Source organism: Calidris pugnax, unplaced genomic scaffold, assembly GCF_001431845.1.
Source record: "Calidris pugnax isolate Ruff unplaced genomic scaffold, ASM143184v1 scaffold102, whole genome shotgun sequence".
In the NCBI taxonomy this organism is placed as follows: domain Eukaryota; kingdom Metazoa; phylum Chordata; class Aves; order Charadriiformes; family Scolopacidae; genus Calidris; species Calidris pugnax.
In genome coordinates, this window is record NW_015090846.1 from 2,621,943 (window position 1) to 2,637,935 (window position 15,993).

A 15,993-nucleotide genomic window follows, 5' to 3' on the forward strand; every position below is an offset into this window, starting at 1 on the left:
ACCTGGCGGTTCCCCTTCTAGCCTACGTCTGATGGTTAAAACGCGCTCCTGGTTTCACAGCTGGCATCCTTCAGAGACGAGCAAGAGCTGTTGCCTCCTCCTGGCTCGGGTGTCCCCGCTCTGTCCCCTCGCCCCGGCCACACGGCTGCCAAGGAGACCACCGAAATCCTGACCCAGGGAGCCCACCCGAGCAGCGTGATGAGGGATCCCGCTTCATCTCCTCGAGGCCAGGTCACTCCCTCCCCTTCAAAACCCCCAAATCCTCACCTCGGCACACCCAGGCACCAGGCCCGGGTGCAAACCTTCAGCCTCACCCTCCCACCACCATCACCACGGTGGCTTTTAAAACACCTTTACTGAAAAGGGTTTTGGACCCCATGCTCCGGGTGGGCGCCGCACAGAGTCTCTCAGCTCTGTCCATGCAGGAGAGCGCGGCCTTCCCGGGACTCTTCTGGGGCTGCTACACCATCGGTATCCCACAGACCATCAATCTTCTATACAGGGAGAGGAGCCAGGCCGGGGGCGGCCCTGACGCGCGCGCACAGACTGTACAGAGGAACGGGTTGCTAAAGAGTCTGCGAGAGCCGTCCTGGAGGCGTCCGGCCACGTCCCCTCCTTCTCGGGGAGCCACGGGCACCGGGACAAGCGTGCACGGCCTGCAGCGGCTGGCTCTGGGCGCTCGACGACTTTCCATGGGCCATCCCCACAGTCATTGCACTCCTTCCTCTTCCACGTACGTCGAGGGAAACCAGCCGACCTGCCGGGGAAGCGGAGAGGTGAGATGGGCACCGGGGAGCTGAAGGGACCCTCCCGTCGTGTCACCGGGACTATCTCCCTGCCACCGGGCGCTGTTCCTGGTGAGCCATCTGTGTGGATGCCCCACATCCTCATGCACGCTGGTGATGGGCACGTGGAGCAGTCGTTATCCCAATTTGGGATGGAGCTATCAACTATACATCGCTGTAGACACACGGGTTGTGTGTGATGTATGAGGGGTCAGGGCATGAATGGGTTGCCCAGAGAAGGTGTGGATGCCCCATCCCTGGAGGGATTAAAGGCCAGGCTGGATGGGGCTTTGAGCAACCTGGTCTGGTGGGAGGTGTCCCTGCCCAGGGCAGGGGGTTGGAACTCCATGATCTTTAAGGTCCCTTCCAACTCTAACCGTTCTATGAAGAATCTGGCTCCAGCGCTACAAACTCTTGAGGGACATCAGGGGAGCCATCCACCTGCTGCTTCTCCTCGGGATGCTGAGCTTTTCACCCGCACAAACCCCTCACGTGCAGGTTTAAGAAAGAGCAGATTTGGACATCACTCGCTCACTGCACCTCTGTTGTGTGTCACCATCACACAGCACTGACCAGCAACACAGTGGTGGCTTTTTGAGATGACAGCCCATCCACAAGCAGGAGAAGAGCAAGAGGGAGTGGGATGTGTCCCCCTGCCCTCTGCCGTCCTCACAGGGGGCTGTGCTCCGGCTGGGCAGGCTGAGAACAGGGGGAGGACCCTGCGCTGCAGAAACGGGACAGGACATGATCTGGAGGCACTCACTCTTCCGTTGGTCTCCCCCTTCCACCATCCCTGGTCCCCGCCAATCCTGCTGTAGATCTTCACCACGTCGCCCTCCCGCAGCGAGAGCTCCCGCATGTCCCGCGCCGCGAAGTTGTATCGTGCCACCGCCGTCCCTATGACCCGTGGGGTGAACACTGCCAGGGGACAAAGCAGAGGGAGTCGGGAGCTGCCCCATCCCATGGGACCGGCCGAAGCCTGGGGAAAGCTTGATGAGGTTCAACCTGGGTTTTCCACCGTGGTGCTGGCTCCCATTGCAACACCACGACCTGGAGGCGCTTGATGGTGGGGCTGGCCTCATCCAAACTGCTCAGCCCCACACAAACTGGGGTGATCGGGGTTAAACTGGTTTCCTGCTGGGCTTCAAACAGCTCCATGGGCTTGGGAAGGCCCTCTCTGCTGACCAGGAGAGTCCAGGAGGGGCTTGGTGGGGATCGCTGGGGTGAGGGGCACTTTTGTGGGAAGGTGGTAAAATTAAAGAGTTCACAGGAATACACAATATTAAAAATGAAGTCATGGAAACATCCTGTTCCACTTTCAATATCAGGTCTGGCTGCCACACAGCTCCCAGCACCTGACGGGACCACTTTGTCCAAAGATTTCACAAATCAACTTGCATTTAAACTACTTCAAAAAATTGAGTTAATGGGATTGGCTTCTCCTAGAGATGCTGGGCAAAACCCGTGTGTTTTGCCAGGGACCAAAAAGGTGCAAAACCATCCTGCAAACCCTAACACTGACCAACAGCTTGTGATAAGCCCTTTGAGCCATCCTGGGACCTGGCCTCCACCAGCACCAGCACGGCCCCAGTAGCTTGGATCTCCATCACTTCAGGCAGGGGATGCTCAGGGGAGGCAGGAGAAGGAGCAGCAGCGAGGGGCAGGGAAAGGCAGGGGCAAGTGCTCAGCTTCCCTGCCCCAGCATCTGGGCAGAGGGAAGGAGGGCAGGAGAGCAACACTGGGAGGGATGGGATGGACAGAGGAGGAGAAAAAAGCACCTTCTCTGAAGTTTGGGAAAAAAAAAAAGAAAGAAAAAAAAATTAAAAAACCCCACCCTGAAGGGACATCATGTTTTGGAGAAGCTGCCCCTTTTTGTCCCAGGACTTTGGAAGATGAATTTCAATTTTAAAAGTTTGCAAACCGAGGTTGAACTAAGTTGGAGGAAAAGCTTTGCCCAGGTTTTCAGCTCTCGGGATGGGAGGAGATGAGGATGGCGATGGAGACGGTCCAGACATAAACGTGCAATCACTGGAGGGCTCGTCCATCCTCGCCAGGCAGCCAGGCTGGAGAGCGGAGCGACAACCACGGCAGCCTTGAGCTCTGTCATCAGGAGCTTGCTCAGAGCCCTCTGCTGCACAGAATACTTTCTGCAATACTTTGCGTGCAGTTCAAGGATCCTAAATTCCCAGAATTATGCTCTAATACCCTGAAAATGTTAAATGTTCTTCCTGAACACGGCAGGACGGAAAGCACGCGTGGCTTTGCCGATGGTTTTCCCTGTCCAGCCTAAAAAAAGTGCCAAAAGTTAAAAGCTTGAACGGGAAGCCATGAACTGACATGGTTTTGCTCTGATCCCTGCCAAACAGACCCAGAATTATGCTCTAATACCCTGAAAATGTTAAATGTTCTTCCTGAACACGGCAGGACGGAAAGCACGCGTGGCTTTGCCGATGGTTTTCCCTGTCCAGCCTAAAAAAAGTGCCAAAAGTTAAAAGCTTGAACGGGAAGCCATGAACTGACATGGTTTTGCTCTGATCCCTGCCAAACAGACACCGGTCTGTAACACATTTAAATCAATGGGGTTCAAAGGCCAGAGCCACAAAGCACATATGAGAGGGCAGGTTTTCCCCTCCCTGGTCTCCCCAGCGAGGGGCTCCTGAGCAGCCGCAGACACCAGAGCTCAAAAACTACCAGACATTGAGATGTTCTCCTTGTCCAGCAAGGAGAAAGGGGCTGGAAGACAGTGTGATGCCAATGCTCGTTCGGTGAAACACACGGGATAAGCAGGTCGAGCTTGAAGTACATCATGAGATCCCAATGCACTAGATTCATTTTTGCATTAATTTTAGCCCCCTTTCTCAAATAGCGACAATTCCATCTCCTCCCTGCCTTGATTTTGGGGAGGGCGGGGGGGAGCGCGTTTTGCTTCCAGCCAAGCCATGGTTAATTGACTTAATTCCAGGCTGTGCCCCAGGGCAGCACTGGGGGACCCCCTGAAGTGTCTGTGGGTGGGACAGCGGGGACCCCGCGGGTCCCGCTCCGATGGCTTTCAAGCTGGGGATGCTGCAGCCTGGGGAAGGCAGCAGGTCTCTCCGGCACTGGTACCTGACCAGAAGGGACTGGAGGAGCTCTGAGAAGAAAAGTTGAGGCCCTGAGGACTGAGAAAAGAAAAGTTGTAGGAAGCGCAGGAGGCTGCAAAGAGGTTAGAGAGAAACAGAAAGAGGCAGAACACGCATTAAAAAGGAAATGGAAAAAAAAAATATTATAATGCACAACGCTTTAAAAGCCGACAGAGGAACACAGGGCAAAGCATGCAGGTCTCGTGTGGGGGCTCAGAGCTGGGGCAGCTGGTGGCAGGTCTGGCCACAGCCCGTGTGGGGACCCAAAAGTCATCCTAGGTTTGTATTTCATGCCAAAGGATATTTAATCAACTCTTAAAAACTCTCTTCCTTTGGTATTCCTTTTAAAATATACTATGGAAAAAGTTTTTTTAAAAATGCATTTTCCCCACAAAGTAGCTATTTCTGCACTCAGGCTTTTAGACAGAACAGAACACTTTGCACTAATGCACATTTTGCTTTCTGTTTGTTTTGATTTTTTTTTTTTTAAATTTTATTTTCATTTACACAAAACAGAACATTTTGCACTAATGCACATTTTGCTTTCCGTTTGTTTTGATTTTTTTTTTTTTTACATTTCATTTTAATTTTAGGCACAGACTTACCATTTCTCCCATCGTCTCCATTAAAGGAGTCCCACTGGGATTCAAACCATCACAAATCACACTGGGACTGGATCCATTAAAACACACCCCAAAACCTCCCGTGGGCAGGTGAGACCTGATACACCCCACAAACAGAGCAGCACATCTCCATCACCACCCCCAGGCCCATGGGCTGCCCTTGCCCTCCTGGCAGGACCAGGGGGTGGCAAACCACCCCCAAAGCACCGGGCAGAAAAAAATCACATGAGGGAAACCAGTCTCCCCCAGCAAAAGCTCTCCCTGAGAGGCTGCAGGGCTGGGAAGCCCCAGCACAGTCAGACCCCCCGCGATCCCTGCCACCTCCTAGAGACCTGTCCTGGGCTGCCCTTGCCCTCCTGGCAGGACCAGGGGGTGGCAAACCACCCCCAAAGCACCGGGCAGAAAAAAATCACATGAGGGAAACCAGTCTCCCCCAGCAAAAGCTCTCCCTGAGAGGCTGCAGGGCTGGGAAGCCCCAGCACAGTCAGACCCCCCGCGATCCCTGCCACCTCCTAGAGACCTGTCCTCAAAATGCCACCAGCCGAGCAGAAGACTTCTTTGCAAACTCGAGGGGAGCAAAGCTATAAATCCCTTCATCCAGATGGTGCTCCTGCACCTTTTGAAAGGCTGAGATTTTGCATCACGAGTTTAAGGGCGCCCGCTCGCGCGGCTGAGCTGGGTTTTACCTGGAGAACGGGTGAAGGTCCTGGAGGTAGAGCGCTCCCGAGATTTATAGGGGTATTTCAGCGTCGTGTCCAGCTGCTTGAAGCTCTCCTTCAGTGAGTGGCTCTGGTAGTACTCAACCAGCTCCTGGGAAGGATGGAGAGGCACCCAGCTGTCTCTGCCATCCTCTGAGTGACTGGCAGGGACAGTGCACGCACTCCAAGGGGCTACAGGAACCTACCAGCAAGCTTTCAAACTTCTTGGCTTCCGTGATGTGAATCCAGTTGTCCTTCTCCACCACCTTGATGTGCTTCACCTCCTCGTTGAACCTGCCAACAGTAGCAGAGGCACTCAAGAAAACATAGCCGTGTGCTCCAGCCCCATCTCACCCTCCACGAGTAACACTAAATTACTAAATTAAGTATTACTCACTTAATACTGATGGCGAAGCGCTCGGCCTCAGCTGGTCGCTCCCGGATCAGGTAGGTGCCACTGACATGAGACTTTAGGAGGTTGTCCGTCTGCTGCCGCTCCATGTTCCCTGCAAACCTGAGCCCAGAGGTTAACTAATTAATTTAATTCACTAAAAACCAGCATGTTTTAGACAAAAACGTACATATTTTTCTTCAAGGTGGGAAGGTTGAGAGGGCAAGTAGAGAAACAGGTCTCATGCAAAACTTCATGAGAAGAAAGGAAAGTGTCCTGAGACGAGTGCTCAGCCACTGAGCAGAGAGGGTGAGCGACGCAGAGTGTAGACTCATCTCTTTGGAGTATCTTGCACCTAGAAAATCCCACTAATTGGGAATCAGGACCCAGATAAACGAGGCTTTGGGAAGAGCTGGGGAGCGGGGACAATTTAGACTCATGAATTTGCAAACCTGGCTAGAGCTGGAAGGAAGGAGGAGGGGATGAGCCAAGTGCAGCCTCTCCTGCCAAGGAAGGAATTGCTTCCTTCCTCCCAAAATGGTTTTCTGGGCACAGAAAACACAGAAACTGGGAAGAGAACCCAGCATCTCTTCTTTTACCCCTGACCCTCTCCAATAGTGAAGAAATCCCCACTGATGCTGTGAGGGCTGCACCAGGTTTTAGTGTTGCTGCTGGCAAAGCATCGCTAACCTGCATCCACAGTTCATTATCGGAGTGGATTCCTGACAAAGGGACAATTAAAAGGCAAGGCTGATTTATCTTTATGGCCAGAAGAAGGCCGTGTCCAGCAGGGCCACTCACCACGGGTACGCCGTGTAGTCTATCTCCCGCGAGGGTGGCCGGCTGTTGGGAGGCTGCAAAAGAGAACATCGCTAATTAGGGATGAGCCGGCGTCTCATCAGGCTGTAGATCAGGTGTGAGATGCTCCTCTCCATGGGAAGGGTTTCCTCTGCCAAACCATTTCCCAATTATTGGCTTGGGAGGCAGAGGGCAGTGCTGTAGCTGAGCGTTTCTCTCTCAGCCTCCCAGCTGCACTCGGCAATTTACCCGAGTGGTTTTTAATTGGGAAGAGGCTGACAGCGTTACAAAACACACTTAAAAAAAACCATAAATCAATAAAGTGCACTTTTCCTGTACTGTGACTGATCTGGAGTGCTCTGCTCCTGAGTCAGCCCCGTAGAGGAACAACAGGGTCCAGACCTGGTCACACCACCCCAACCTTGAGAACGGGGCTGAGACCAACCTGACCAGACATTTGCAACCATGGGGTGATGGATCCACTTCCTCACTAATTCGGCTGCAGTAAAAGACCTTTTTCAAGGTCCAGGGGCTTAGTGGAAGGACCAAGGTCTCAAGAAGGTGGTTGAGAAGAGCGACGGGCACCGTTGGGGTGTCACCTCCCATGACAGCCCCCAGTACCCATCCCCGTGTTCCTGTGGCATCCACAGGTGTTCCCAGCTCCAGCTCCTCTTGGCACTTACCCTGGCATCAACGGGGCAGGGCTTTACCGACGAGCTGGGAAAATAACCCGACTTCTTCGTCTGCAGCAGCCGCCCCTGCAAAGCCAAGGCTGGGTGTCAGATGGGGACACCAGGGAGCAATGGTTTTTGGGTGCAGGGATGGGGACGGCCACCGCTGCAGCTCCCGGGCTCTGGGAAAGCCTACAGATCACAGGGATGATGTAGGAGTCACAGCTTTAAAACTCGCTGGGAATTTCCCTTGGGGAACCTCTCTCACCTCCCACCACGGCGAGTCGGGGTCCCCCCTCAGCAGCTCGATCACGTCCCCAATTTGAAACGTCAGCACTGGCTTCCCGGGGGGAGCTGGGTTTCCGTGGTAATTCTGAACCGCCACCATTTTAGGACCTGGAACAGATGCAAAACAGTTTCAATTTTGTCCAGTTAAGAAAAAGCAAACCAGAAATTCCCCTGCCCGAAGCCTATTGTTCTTTATCCCGTGAACCACAAACCTGAGCGGCACCAACCGCCAGGATTTGGGGGCAGAAAGCGTGAAAGCAGAAAGGACCAGTGCCCACGGAGAATGCTCTTGGCCCCGGCAGTTACATGGATGGCTGAGTTCACCGAGCAAAAATAAACCCATGAAGGATTGAGCCAAGCCAAAGCTTCGACTCCCAGCCCTGCACCAGAAGCTGGCCATGGCAGACCAGCTCTCGTTGGGCACCAAACCCTGCCAGGATCAGCAGTGACCCCCCCACTTCCAAAAAGGGACCAGCAAACACTCGGCTTCCACTGAATTTCAGCCAGATCCGGGACTCAAACTTGCAGCCAAAGTCCAGCTGTCTCACAAACAACTCCACATTAAACAAGCTTCCCCAACTGCACTAAAACCACAGTGTTTATCTTCAAAATGCTTCCCCACCTCTGCCCCTCCCTGCCCAGCGAGAGCACTCTGGGGTTTCTCTTTTTTTAACCACCGATTTGATTCAGGTTTCTTTTTGCCAGGCTCGGCTTTCCTTCCATCAGAAAAAGCACAAAGACAAATTGTTCCTTCTCCCTCAAGCCAGAGCACGGGCAGGGCAGGCCCAGCGCTCTGTCGAGGCCAGTTTTAAGGAAAGGAAGAAAATCAAAGAATATTGCAGTAATCATCATGACTAACGGCCCCATCAGAGAGCAGAGCCCGGAGCCACACATCCTTGCGTTACTCCGGACACGCGCCGGCAGGATGATGGTCCCCATCAGCACTGAGACCCCCTGCCAGGATGTGTTTGGTCTGCTCTGAAGGATGATGTGGCAGAAGGGAATTGGACAGGCTCTCCTCTCTTACTGGTGCGACGTGGAGCAGCTTTACCCACACGGCAGAGCAGCCAGGGCCACGAATGCACCCCATGCCCGGAGCCACACATCCCTGTTACTCCGGACACGCGCCGGCAGGATGATGGTCCCCATCAGCACTGAGACCCCCTGCCAGGATGTGTTTGGTCTGCTCTGAAGGATGATCTGGCAGAAGGGAATTGGCCAGGCTCTCCTCTCTTACTGGTGCGACGTGGAGCAGCTTTACCCACACGGCAGAGCAGCCAGGGCCACGAATGCACCCCAAAAAATGAGGAGGTGCTGGTGGCTGAGCCCAGGGAAGAGCTAGGGCTTCCCACAGACCAGACCTGCTGCTCTGGGGACAGGGACAGGAGAGACCTCAATGCCCCATCACTTGCCATGAGGGTGGCAGAGGACCCTTCTGCACCTACTAATGCTCCTGTTTGGTTTTGGAAGGAGCTTCCCCCTCCAACATGGCTCGATGTTAGGGACACCTGCAGCCACAATCAAGATGCTGCCTCTACTTTGCCCCCCTGCAATACTGTGATGTCCTTACCGGGTCCAGCACCCAGGGAATCCTGCAAAAAGAGAGGAAAAAGTCTCTGTGAGGACACAGTGGTCTTACCACCACGATGAGGAACCCTCTCCCAGAACCTCCCTGGTACCTCCCAGCCCATGGCTCCCCCCATCTGGGTGCTGGCACCTCCCGAGGGCTGTGGTGCTGCACAAATTGGGCCACTTTTAGGCTGGAGAAGAGGCCATCGGTCACAGTCCTGCCCCTCCAAGTTGGTGGGATCCCCTGATGCTGGTCCTGGCTCTTCCCATGAGCTACCCACACCCCAACCAGGCAGGGATGGATACAGGCTCTCCCTGAGTGGGATATGGAAAAAGGGCCATCAAACAACGTACCTGGTCTGCTGAAGAACCTGCAAGAGAAATGGTGAAATAGGTGGTTAATACAACAGGCACCAAACCCAAACCTCATTTTCTGTTTCTCTTGGTGCTGTAAATATCAATAAATCAGCATCAGTGCTTGAAATTGATGGAGGAAGCAGAAAGCAGAGGCTGGGGTCACCCGAGTCATTGCACCGGGTGGGAAAAAACAGGGAGTGACTGGAGCCGGACAAGGACACAAATTTTTACTGCACTACGGGGTGTTCGGGATCTGGAGATGAGGTCTCTCCTCACCAGAAACATGATTCCTGGTATCGACCCTCCTGCTTTCATTAACCAGCATCTTCTGATGAAGAACTCATCATCTCTCTTCAACGCCCTCCCAGCACGAGGGCTGGGAGCATCCCACACCGAGCTGCCGCGATCCTCTGACACACACGGGATTCAGCTCGTTGTTTTGGGGGGGTCTGGTTGATTGGTTTGTTTTTTAAAGCACCAGCCAATGTGAATTACAGCCTTGGGAGGTGGGTGGGAGTGGACTTGGATTTTTGTTATGCATTAACAAACAGCAGTGCTTTACAGAGCAAATCTTTCACATCAGTCACACACATTCACCTCCTTGGCACGAGCTGCTCACGATGGGAAATAACTCACCGATCTTGCAGGGAGGAATGATCTCCAAGCACTCCTTGTGAGCACCTGCTCCACATTTGGGGCAAAGATAGCCCTGGTAGAAGGTTCCTCTGTGCAAAAAAAGAAGTCACAAAGTCCTAATTCAGCCCCAGCTTTGAGGTTTTCTTTCCGTGTTTTAAGGCAGATGCAGAAAAGCCGGGTGGCTGCTGCTCACCTTAGGAACATCCTGCAGGCTTTGCAGTTGGTCGTCTTCTCAAATGTGTACATCTGGAAGTTATGGTGATTTGCATTGGCTTTCTCTGGCTTTATGTTGGACCTAAGGGAAAGGACCGGGGGGTTATCAGCCTGTCCCTGCTCTCGTGACCGGTCACAGCAGCTGCTGTTTGCATTTCAGCTGAAGTTTGGAAACCTCACGGACAGATATGAAATCAAGTGTGAAAGCGGACGTGGGGCTTGACCGTGCAGAGAGAGGATTTTGCCCATCACCCTTCCCCTGGGACAATGCTCATGGACCTGGCCCTTGCCCGAGTCAATCAACAGCCCAGACCTGAGTGGGGCCAACCCTTGAGCTGCTCAGGACCAGCTCCCCACAGCAGAGCCCTCCTCCCGCAATGTCCTCCTCCAGCCTGGTGCTCCATGCATGCCCTGACACCACGGCGAGGTGTCACTGCAGAGATGCGCCACCCACGCTCTGGTGCAGACACTCAGGGTGGGTCCAAGCTCCCTTCACACAGGGACCCATCCAGCAAACCCCCGGGAGCTTCCCCATCACTGGCTCTGCTCTCAGAGCTGGTCTCCAGTAACCTGCTGGTCCAAAACACCATTCCACCATGCCTGGCAACCACAGGCCAGGGCTGGAGCAGCCACTCATGCTCACATTGCCATTTCAAACTGCTCCATCCACTTCCTCTTCATTTCCTCTGTCTTGCAGAAGAACTGGAAGCCCTGCTTCCCCTGAAGGTGAATTAGGTAGAAGCCGTAGGACCACTGCAAGAGAAGACAAGAGAGCTGATCAGACTGTTGGGCTCCCAACGCCTCAGCAGCCACACTTTTTTACACACACACCACTTTTTGACTCAGGTCTCTTAATAATTGCTCTCAGTGCCTGCCCCTGGCCCTTCTGAAGGACGGCTGAACCTTTGCATAGGTAGCAGCAGGGAAGGAGGAAGAAGAGCTCCGTGTCTCTCTGACTAATGATGCCTGAATCAGCTTGGCACCGTGTCACCAGGGCCCAACAGGATTTTATGGTGGCAGATGAGAGAACCCAGATTTTTCTGCTCCAGTGGATCCTCCCCAGCCATTATATCTCTCCCTGACAGCAACTGACAGCCCAGGAGGAACATCTGACCTGCCCACTGCACATATGCTCTGCCTGTCTCGTTACAACACTGCACAGGAAAACACGAGAGAAAACTGTGTGCTTTGCTTACCATTTTTCCATGGGACTAGAAAGCATAGGAGAGCAAAGTGGAAATATATTTCATTAACACACAAAGTTAGCAGTATTTCTTCAGCATCCAAGTGGCAAAATTGGCAATTCTTCCCCAAATGTCACTTATCCCACCCGTACAATACCTCCTCCCATTGCATGTAAGTGGATTAAGCTAATGGGACCCTGCTAAAGTGATAGCTGGGAGGTTTTCCTTCGTGGCTGCAGACTGAGCCTCAAACCACTGGAAAAATGATGTTATTTTGGTGGTAAGTGTGCTCCAAGTGCCCGTTTTGGCAGGTTGGTGGGCAAAGGCTGCCTTTCCCTGGCTCCTCCACCCTGAGCCTCGCCGGAGCGAGAGCATCCACAGGGACTGTCCCTCCCTCCCTGCCCTCCTCTCCACCCCCTCACCGGCAAAATGATGTTATTTTGGTGGTAACTGTGCTCCGAGTGCCCATTTTGGCAGGTTGGTCAGCAAAGGCTGCCTCTCCCTGGCTCCTCCACCCTGCGCCTCGCGGGAGCGAGAGCATCCACAGAGACCTTCCCTCCCTCCCTGCCCTCCTCTCCACCCCCTCTGACCCTCACCCCTTGCCCGTGGGCCAGAAAACAGGGAGCAGCTTCCTCTCTCCTAACTCCCACCACCCCAGCCTCTCCAGGGCTGTTTTGGCAAGGACAGGGAGGGGGGTCAAGGATCAAGCCCAGCCCCACATTAATAAACATTTCCCAACGCCCTGAAAGCTGAGCATTTGTTTTCCAGCTTTTTGCAAGCTCTGTTTCTATTTTAAAAGGGCTAATAAGAATGTACTACCAAAGGACTGGCCCAAACAGTGCCAAAATGCTCTCCAGCAGAGCCAATCCCTGGTCCTCCTACCTTCTTAATGTCCTTGTTGTTCATAGGGTCATCAGTCATCTTGTGGAAGAGCAGCTCAATAATTTCTTTCAGCTCGTAATTGTATCCTTTCCTTTTGCAGACGATCACCACTTTATCAAACAAAAATAAATACCTGCCCGAAGCAAGCAAATAAACAAGCAACCCCGTCAAACATCTCATTAAAGTCTCCAATGGAGGAGAAATATTTGGGAAGCTCTGCAGAGCTTCCCAGCCAGGGCAGCTCAGTGCTCGAAATCAGCTGTAATTTCACACTGATGGTGGTTTCTGTCAGGGCAACTCTAGGCAATAATTGAATAAATGAGCATAAAGGGAATTGCCAGGCGAAGGCATGTTTAATTTGGGAAAACTCCAGAGCCCTGTTGCTCGCTCACCTGTCCTGCTTGGTGTGGTTGACGATGGAGCGGACCTTCAGCTCACCGTCGATCTTCGGCCTCCCGAACTCCTCCAGCTTCACTTGCTGCAGAAAGCAAAGCAGGGCTGAGATCCACGGCCAAGGCTGGGGAGATGCTTTGGGAAGCTGGAAACCCAAACCTGCCCAGATGGCACAGTGTGCTGAGGGCACCCCCCAACCCTGCTTCAAGCTGCTGGAGCTCCTGAGAACAGCATCGTCCTCACCTCGATGCTCCAAGCATTGAGCTAGTGCACAAGCATGGCCCTGACATCAGGAATGGGACCACAGGAGATCCCCAGAGCTCCAGCACCAGCATCCCAGGGCAAGGCTCAGCAGTCACAGCATTTTTGTGAAGCTTGGGATCCAGAAAGCAAAACCCCCACAAAATAAGTTATTTTCCAGGAATTTCCCAGAACTAACACTCTTGTAGTTTTGGTTGCCATCCTGGACCAAGACTGGAGATTTTGGGGAGGCTGGAACCCAAGCCATGGCTTTGGGCAGTTTGTCTTTTGGCTCAAAACCCCTTGCAAACATTGCTCAGTGCAGCATGGCCACTGAGCCAGGGGAATCAGTCCCCTTGCACAGTTCTTATAGGGGAAAAAATATTGTGATGCATCACCCCTGGCCAGGAAAATAAATATTTGACACAGCTGTGTGTATAGTCCATGATTATCCCACTTCCATGTCACGGGGGCTGTGTGTACATAACACCAACTGCTCCACAACGTCCTGCGTGGTGCAAGGAAAGGAGATGCTGAGCAGAACGTGGTGGGATGGACCTGCAGACAGCAGTGACTGCTTTGCTGACACCTCATCCCCAGCGTGTCAAACCTGCTCTCTGGCTGCCAGAAGGAGAAGGGGCTGTTTCGTGCCCCCACGTACATTCCCATTTTTACAGAGCACGATGTCTGACTGTTGGCTCACATCAGGATTATCATGACTGCTTCCACCCAAACCCATGAGCCGCAACGGCCCGTATCCCACCGGAGAATTTTTTGCAGGTTTCTCTTGAAAATGAAGGATTTTGTCACCGCCTGTTCAATTACCATCAATTAAAAGTTCATTGTTTTCAAATGAAGTCAGGGCTTAAAGCCCCCCCCAAACCCAAGCCCCCTCCAGGAAGCCCTCGGGGTGGGCAGCCCCCAGCATCTCCCTCCATCAGCCCTTTTTGCAGCATCTCAGGTGTCAGCCCCCAAATTGCATTACCCCGGCGTAAAGCGTGACAGCAGAGCAGCTGAGCCCACAGCTGAGCAGCCCCTCCATCCCACCCCCCAGCAAATGTGGGAAAAAAGCTCGTTAGCTTGAAGCTCTGCCACTGAATATTAAATTAATGGGCTGGTTCGGGGCTAAAGTGAGCGATGGTTTGCACGGGGTCAGCTGATGCACAGTACTGATACGTCTGGTGTTTGGAGGATGAGATCCCCCTTAAATGTCTGGTTGAGATTTTGGGATTAGGTGCATGTTACACATGCCCTTCTCCAAAGGGGCCCTGGTTGCACTCTCAGTTAACCTCTGCCATCTTAACAGCAAAAGAAACCCCACTTTAAATAGCAGACATAGCTGATGTAGGGAATTCTTGGGTGTCCCCCCCTACACTACTAACAGAAGAAAAAGTTGAAGAAACATTTTCAGTGTACCACCACAAGAGAAGTCACCCCCCATCACAGATAAATGTGTCCCCCTACACTACTAACACAAGAAAAAGTTGGAGAAACATTTTCAATGTACCACCACCAAGAGAAGTCACCCCCCATCACAGATAAATCAGTTCTGTAATGCAGCAACTGCTTCTGGAACCATCAGCAAAAACACTGTCAGTGATGAGGGAATGTCCCAACACACGGGGGTCTCTCTTGGGTAGCACATCAGATTCAGTCGTAATTGCCCAGAAAAAGCAAATATGTCAATAATAATCAAACTAAAGTCAAGAGCAAGAGGATTTTCCAACTTACCAGGTTTTCTATAGAGCTCTGAAATTCACTTATTTTCTTTAAAGTCTCTTTGTCCCTCTTCACTTCGTTTATGTACATGGCCAAGTCCTTCAAAGAAAAGTGAATATTCATTTTTATTTTCCAGATGAAACTAGTATACTTTACCAAAGCAGAAAACACAGGAGCCTGGCTCCCTGAAGCCACACTCCCCTCTGTCCTCCAGCCTCAGACCAGCAAACACAGGTGCTTTTTTTATAATTGCAATTTTTCCCATTTCCCAGAAGAGGGCAATGCACGAATCCAGTGCAGGGCAGCAAACCCAACCCAGGGCTTTTTTTACCTGGGCAGAGCCCGGGGGGAGCAGCCAGGCACCCCCTGTCCTGGCAGCATCCTTCCCTCCCAGCTTTCATCGCCATAATTCCCTTCATCCCCCCGGATACAAAAGCTGTGAGCCAGCCTCTGCTGTCAAAACACCCACGTCTGTAAAATAACCACTCTGGACACCCCGCTGCACGTTAGCTGTGAACAGTATTTGACCTGGCTCTGCCCCAGTTGCTTCCAGCTGACCTCCCTGGCTGCTCAGCATGCCACCCGAGCTGGGACAGCACTGGGATGCCCACACTCCATCCTTCCTGGGGATACCCGCAAGAGCATCCCCATCTCCAACACCTCCGGACCTCCAACATCTCCCACCACACACAGGCTGTGTTGTAAAATAATGAGGCACTTGACAGAGCTTGGTCTGCCCTGAAAAATTTCTTACTTACCCAAATTTTGACCCATCAAAAGAGAAATAACTCTGTCCCTTCCACTAAAACAACTCCTTACACCCTTCGGAGCATATTTTCTGTGCCTGTCTCCTTCTTATCTGTTCCCTGCCTCCTTGTCCTCAACAATAGCTCTTGTCAACTTGGATTAAATCTCAATATGGGATTTTTTAAGACATCCCCTCCGGGTCAGACCTTCTACAGATCCCCAACATAAGAAGGGTTAATCACAGATGATAATCACAAATCTATGTGACAATACTTATAACATCACAAACTACCCCACCGGGCCGGTGGCAGGGATGGTTATGAAGAATGACAGAACCAAAAGCCTTATGAAGGAGCATCCTCCACACCGTGATCGAGTGTCGAGCTCAGCTCCCCCCCGCTGAGGAGGCCCATCTCCTGCCTCCAACGCAAAGGGGAAACACATTCCCAGGGTCAACCCTGGCTTGAAACAGCAGCAACGTGTAAAACTGGGCTGTGGGACTTCACTGGGAACCTGCCTTGTCCCCACCATCACCCAGTTCTCTGTACTCAGGTGGAGGGTTGGTACCTGCACCAAATACCCCCAAGGTGCAGTTTTTTGGTGCAAATCCCGCCCCTGCCTTGCGCAAACAACGACTTAAGCAAAAGAAAAGGGAGGAGAATCCCTTGGGAAAAAGAATT

General features: G+C 52.6%; 1 protein-coding gene across 3 annotated transcripts in view; it reads right to left on the minus strand.

Moving 5' to 3' along the window:
* Positions 1-336: 336 nt before the first annotated feature.
* The window catches only part of VAV2 (vav guanine nucleotide exchange factor 2), a 157,886-nt gene continuing 142,229 nt past the window's right edge, over positions 337-15,993 (minus strand). For 2 of the 3 annotated variants that reach the window (XM_014942949.1, XM_014942950.1), the window contains 9 exons: positions 7,354-7,481; positions 7,098-7,172; positions 6,418-6,470; positions 5,623-5,739; positions 5,432-5,519; positions 5,214-5,337; positions 3,891-3,977; positions 1,549-1,703; positions 337-757 (listed from right to left, as the gene is read on the minus strand). In XM_014942949.1, coding sequence (XP_014798435.1) covers positions 710-757; positions 1,549-1,703; positions 3,891-3,977; positions 5,214-5,337; positions 5,432-5,519; positions 5,623-5,739; positions 6,418-6,470; positions 7,098-7,172; positions 7,354-7,481 — 875 coding nt within the window. In that variant the 3' untranslated portion in view covers positions 337-709. The remainder of the gene's footprint in view (positions 758-1,548; positions 1,704-3,890; positions 3,978-5,213; positions 5,338-5,431; positions 5,520-5,622; positions 5,740-6,417; positions 6,471-7,097; positions 7,173-7,353; positions 7,482-15,993) is intronic. The other variant, XM_014942951.1, reaches the window with a different exon arrangement.